General features: G+C 42.4%; 1 protein-coding gene across 14 annotated transcripts in view; it reads left to right on the forward strand.

The window, feature by feature from the left end:
• ptprk (protein tyrosine phosphatase receptor type K) overlaps window positions 1–5,767 on the forward strand; it is a 144,626-nt gene extending 138,859 nt beyond the window's left edge. For 7 of the 14 annotated variants that reach the window (XM_084738222.1, XM_084738223.1, XM_084738229.1 and 4 more), the window contains 6 exons: window positions 1,718–1,735; window positions 2,397–2,528; window positions 3,650–3,775; window positions 3,920–4,083; window positions 4,546–4,681; window positions 5,329–5,767. In XM_084738222.1, coding sequence (XP_084594348.1) covers window positions 1,718–1,735; window positions 2,397–2,528; window positions 3,650–3,775; window positions 3,920–4,083; window positions 4,546–4,681; window positions 5,329–5,382 — 630 coding nt within the window. In that variant the 3' untranslated portion in view covers window positions 5,383–5,767. The remainder of the gene's footprint in view (window positions 1–1,717; window positions 1,736–2,396; window positions 2,529–3,649; window positions 3,776–3,919; window positions 4,084–4,545; window positions 4,682–5,328) is intronic. The other 7 variants (XM_084738224.1, XM_084738230.1, XM_084738232.1 and 4 more) reach the window with 1 other exon arrangement.
• The last annotated feature ends 619 nt before the right edge of the window (window positions 5,768–6,386 follow it).

The following is a 6,386-nucleotide window of genomic DNA, read 5'->3' on the forward strand; positions in this document are numbered from 1 at the left end:
ACACACTACTGAAAGAAGCACCAAAGCTCATCAAGATGTGCCTCCACCCTCAGTCTCACCCGTCACGTTTCTAGCCCTGCAGCTCAATGCCAAACTGACCCCCTTCATCCCTGTCCTCAAGCCCTTCATCCCTCACTTCAACCCCTTCATCCCTCACCTCATCTCCTTCATCCCTCACCTCATCTCCTTCATCCCTCACTTCAACCCCTTCATCCCTGTCCTCAGCCTCTTCATCCCTCAAACCCCTCATCCCTCACCTCATCTCCTTCATCCCTCACTTCAACCCCTTCATCCCTCACCTCATCTCCTTCATCCCTCACTTCAACCCCTTCATCCCTGTCCTCGGCCTCTTCATCCCTCAAACCCCTCATCCCTCACCTTGGCTCTTTCATCCCTCACCTCAACCCCTTCATCCCTCACCTCATCTCCTTCATCCCTCACCTTGACCCCTTCATCCCTCACCTCGACCCCTTCATCCCTCACTTCATCTCCTTCATCCCTCACCTCGACCTCTTCATCCCTCACTTCATCTCCTTCATCCCTCACCTGGACCCCTTCATCGCTCACTTCATCTCCTTCATCCTTCACCTCGACCCCTTCATCCCTCACTTCATCTCCTTCATCCCTCACCTCGACCCCTTCATCCCTCACCTCGACCCCTTCATCCCTCACCTCATCTGCTTCATCCCTCACCTTGACCCCTTCATCCCTCACTTCATCTCCTTCATCCCTCACCTTGACTCCTTCATCCCTCACCTCATCTCCTTCATCCCTCACCTCATCTCCTTCATCCCTCACCTCTGCCCCTTCATCCCTTTCTAATGCGTTTTGGGTGCATTCACACCTGTATTTAAAGCTGTCCACTTGTTTTCTGATCACCCAAGACATGAGATGTTAATGCCAGGTGTAAACAGGGCATTCAACCAGCAGATGTGTTGCTTTGACACAGGTTAAGTATATGTAATGTGAAAAAGTAAAAACAAATAAAAACTGTCCCAAACTGCAATCACATACTTGTTGAAAATGATACACATTTAAAGGAGGTTAAACACAAATGTTGATAAAGAGAGACATGCAGATTCAAACATTTATGAGCATTAATACAGACAACATTCTTACACGTGCACACACACACACACACACACACACACACACACACACACACACACACACACACACACACACACACACACACACACAGACTCCCCTCCCTGTTTGTGTGATGCTGTGTTTGTGGTTTTAGCAGCAGAAGGCTAGAGACAAATCCAGGTTCTGAAAAGACCACTAGCTTCTCTGGCCACCACCCAATCTATAACAGCCTCAGTGTTGCAGTACATTGTTTACATTGGCAACAGTTGACATGCTGCCCATGTACCATGACTTGAAAAACAAAGTCATTAAGTAGGTAGAAGTTTACGGTAAGATAGATGTATCTGGTCATTGTTAGGCTTGATTACTATTTGTTTATTTGTTTCATAGACATTATATGTTAGAGAGGGAAAGATAGTAAGGGGTGGGCTGTAGATACAGTATGTGAGTTTATAATAATGGTTGAATATATGCATGGTGTGGAAAGAAACCTGGCTTCTCTCCAACAAAAGCTGTTGGAGGACAAACAAAATTACTGCAATTGCTGTAAAACGTCTGGAATTCAGTCCAATTTGTATCAATCATTTGATAAGTTTAGTCACTTACCTTTGGCCTCTCTCTAACCAAGCTGTCAGAAGAGTTCCAGGTAATGGGATTTCACTTCAAATCTCCAATACTGGATTTGTTTCATGGCTTCAGTGTCGTTCTGCCACCAGGTTTATGTTTAGCAAAGCCATTTACACCCTTTAAATCCTAAACCTTACCCCCCCCCCCCCACCCTCCTTCACATTAGATTCTCCTCATGATTACAAGTCATTCACGCCCATGTCACACATCTGGCTGCACATCTTCATTCAGGATGAGTCGGGCTCAGTTAAGGTTCAGTTCAGTTAGTTCATTATATGAATAGAAACCCTGATTTTCTCTTTTATTTGGTGACAAATTTGCCTTTAAAGGCATTTTTTTAATATTAACTTAAACTGAACATGAAGTGAACTGACCCTGTTATAGATGTACAGTGTATTTGTGTATGCAGTGCATGCTCCTCACCCTCACATTTTATGGACCCCCACTGCATGATCATGTGATCAAACATCACCTGTGTTGCTTGCTGTCCCACGAACTGTCCCTCTCTGCTCTGCTGTCTGTGTTTTGATGTATGTGTGTATGTCTGTGAGAGAGAAAGAAAGATATAATAAAAACAGGGATAAAAAGATATTTAGGTCAAAGTTTGTGGACGAAAATGACACCACTCTGCGTGTGAAAGACTTGTCTGACATTGTGCATGTCTCCTTTGTTTCCTGCAGAGCTACAGACAGCCTGCTGCATTCATCGTCACTCAGCATCCTTTGCCTAACACTGTCAAAGACTTTTGGCGTCTGGTTTACGACTATGGATGTACCAGTTTGGTGATGCTGAATGAGATTGACCTGGCTCAGGTAATTCCCTTCTCTCTTACCTCAACATCATAACATAATAATTTCATAATTTCAAAGACCTGTTGCTGTTTTTATTAGTTTCTGAAAGGGGAATATTTTGGATATTTAAAGCTTCCACCCAACAACATCAATAAATATACTAGTAAAACTTTTGATAACTTTATTATATTGTTAACATACTACTTATATAACCCACTACACAGACACAAGTAACTAAGATACATAAAACAGTTTTAAAAAGATAATAATGTAGGTATTATCCTTTAAAGTTGCACACAATATTTAGAATATTTTCAGCCTTGCTGTCAGATAGCTTTTTCCGCTGGGAAACAGCCGTTATATAATTTCGCTCAACCAGACTCCACTGGCAAAACCAGTAAGTTTACCTCGCAGAACACAGGAGTGGTTGACCTACACTCTGTTAGTTTGTGTGTGTTATTGTGTGACTTTGGTGTTTTAAAAGGTTAGTTTGGATTCACACAAGCAAAAAAAAGTATCAAGGCAGTGGTAGACCAACAACTCATGTGTTCTGTTAAGTAAAACTACTGATTTCACCTGTGGAGTTGGGTTGATTTGGAGAGAGCAACATTTGGCTTGTACATGTTTCCATGATGGAAACAAGTGTTGCTGCTGACTCTGCTCACAGCAGTACATTGCACAACTTCCTGCACAGCACTCCTGGTGCTTTCCCAAACCGGGAGCATGCCGACCACCGTCTAATTTCAAATTTTAAAATGTAGAGTTTATTGTGTGTTTAAATGTTTTACACTGTGACATTCCTAAAGCTCTGAAGTTAAAAACTCTTGGACACTACTGGAATAATTTATATGGTCAAAGCCTAATTAAACTCCAGTCTGCAAACAGAGAGAAACCTATAATATGAAGATAATCCTGCCTTGGAGTAACTACAGGTTTTTATTAAAAAGCTAATATTAGCTTTAAATATCAGTCTAGCCTCAACGTTAACTTCACACCAAAGTGGGCATCTGTGAACAGAATACAAATTTCTGCAAGGAAGAAAAAATAAAAATGCTTAAAACTTTTAATGTAGCGCTGCCGTTTATTACTGCTTCTCTCTCTGTCTTTGTTAAGTTTGTTCTTTGTGCTCTGTTTATGCTCAGGGTTGTCCCCAGTACTGGCCAGAGGAGGGCATGTTGCGTTATGGTCCGGTCCAGGTGGAATGTATGTCCTGTTCGATGGATTGCGACGTTATCAGTAGACTCTTCAGAGTCTGCAACCTCACCAGGGTTAGTAGATTCACATTGTGTTGTTATGTTTTGATTTCTGTGGCTTTCCAAAAGCCCAGTTCTGCTTTAACCTGTGGTTAAAAAGTGAAACAGACAAACCAGGCTCACTCCATGCCTCTAAACGTGTGTTGTTTGATCTCTCAGCCTCAGGAAGGTTACCTGATGGTTCGTCAGTTCCAGTACCTGGGGTGGGCGGGGCACAGAGAAGTCCCCGCCTCCAAACGCTCCTTCCTCAAACTGATCCTGCAGGTCGACCAGTGGCAGCGTGAGGGAGAGGAGGGAGAGGGAAGAACCATCGTGCACTGCCTGTGAGTACACACCACAAATACACAGTCTCACACACTTTTTTAAATCTGCCTTTTGTATAATAATCAGCTGCGATGTAAGAAATAAAAGAGCATTCTTGTTTACTTGGTGAAACAATATCAGTTAATTTGTTCAAGTGAAGATGAAAACGGTGAAAAAAAAGGTCAGTAAATTTGTATTTAGCAGCTAATAAGAACTGATATCCACTTGAGGACTAGTAGTTAATGCCTCTTATCTTGGCACCATTTGTTGATTATTATAAAAACTATTGATGAAACTCATTCAGCGTGACACTTCTGTTTAAGCAGAAGGTCTTCGTGTCTGATGATGCACAAAATCTACTGACAAACCAGATGATTTGTGCCAAAATCAGTGGTGTCAACACTGTGAGAAAAAAAATGAAAAGAAATATTAAATTGTGCATTTTGTCACGTATCTCTGTATTACTGCCTTTGTGTTTGCAGAAATGGAGGTGGGCGTAGTGGAGTTTTCTGTGCCAGCAGCATCGTGTGCGAGATGGCCAAGAGACAGAGTGTGGTTGATGTCTTCCACGCAGTAAAGACCTTGAGGAACAGCAAACCTAACATGGTGGATACTCCGGTGAGTCAGAGAGAAGGAGACACAGAGAGAGTAACAGAGGTTTGGTTTGATTTATTGACAGTATGTAAAGCTTATGATATTTAAGGTATGTAACAAAATACTAAAATGTGATTAAAATATTAATAAAGCAGACAAGGTCAAAAGAGAATACTTTTCTAGCAGCCACTTTAGTCTGACTCATCAGCCTTCCGCTATCCATGTGTTCCTGTTTTCAAAATCCCCATCACTATGGGAGACAACAACCTCCGAGTTAGCAACCTCCATGCTGAAAATAGCAAGTCACCATGACCCTAACGTAGCTGCTAACGCTGCAAACAAAAACAAGCTAGCAGCTGTTATCTTTTCTTTTGTGGTAATTTATCCATTTTAATACCCGGGCTCCTCTGTCTTTGTGTGAATGTTCCAACAAAACAAATTCCTCCCTGATGCTATTTTGCACGGCCATCATCACAGCATCCTGGGCTTCTGCACTGCACTACACCTCTGTGACTGGTTTAAAGAAATACAAGAAATACAACCTCATATTTTGTCCTCTATTGCGCTACAACTACAATATTGATTGAAAGAGTGGAAGAGTAGTAAAGCAGTAAAGTAAAACAAGCCCAAATGAACATGTGATCACTCTGGTATTCTGTTTTTGTCTACAGGAACAGTATCGGTTCTGCTACGACCTGGCACTGGAGTTCATTGAGTCCTCCTAAACAGGAGAGGAGGAGAAGAGGAGGAGGAGGAGGAGGAGGTGAAGAAGAGCAGAACATCTTTTCACTTCCCCGCGTGTTTGATCCTTTGCTTTGCTTGGTCCCAACTCCCCTCTGTGGCGGCCGTTCTGTAGCACCCGTTTTGTGTCCCTACGAGAATGGCACAAGCGAAACCGGCTCCTCGTGCAGTGTTGAGAAGAATCCAAACAAAAGGGAAAAAGTTTTAACAGAGTTTTAACAGAAGGAGATGCCGGGAGTGTGACGCAGGGGGAGACGTTACTCCTTTTACGCTTATTGTACAGCTTTTTGAGTGCCAGCGGGGCCCCTGTATGTTTCGGGCCCCATTTAAATGTCTAGCGTCTCACCACAGCCACCCCCTCCCCTCCCCTCCCCTCCTGTGGACTTGATGCCTCATGCTGTTTCAGCTGCAGTACTCAATGTGCCCTGTAGATGTCTCCCTCCACCCTCGCAGGCTGCAACCACAGCTTTTGAATAACTGCAAGTCTCCAGCGGCCCCACATTCCTGCTCTCTTGCTAGTTTCTGAGTAACTTAACAGTGTTGGGAGTTTCACCATGGTGATGTTTGAATATTTGCAGCCGGTACTTTTGTACAAGAACAAGAAAACTTCAAAGTTACAGCCTGGCCAAACTCTGTGAATGCTTCTGTTTTCTACTCCATACATCAGCAGCATCTTCATCTTATTTTTCTGCTCATTTCAGTAAACATAATTATGTATTTAAGTACTTAATAGCCACTTTGAACCCATTTTACTTTGGTTATATGCAGCAGACTGTCCAATAACAGAATACACAGAAAATAACCTAAATGTCAGTATAAGTTTGCTAATCAGATAAAGTAGCCTTTTAGAAACAAGACTGACAATGAAACAAAAACAGAGAGTTTACATAGGGAGTGTTAGGCTTTCAGTTTTTTTTTTTTTGTTTTTGTTTTTTTTTACAATATCATGAAGTGGCAACTTGAAAAATGTGTAGGATTTTCATTCACA

This window comes from Lutjanus erythropterus, chromosome 15 (assembly GCF_056507025.1).
Source record: "Lutjanus erythropterus isolate fLutEry1 chromosome 15, fLutEry1.hap2, whole genome shotgun sequence".
Classification (NCBI taxonomy): domain Eukaryota; kingdom Metazoa; phylum Chordata; class Actinopteri; order Lutjaniformes; family Lutjanidae; genus Lutjanus; species Lutjanus erythropterus.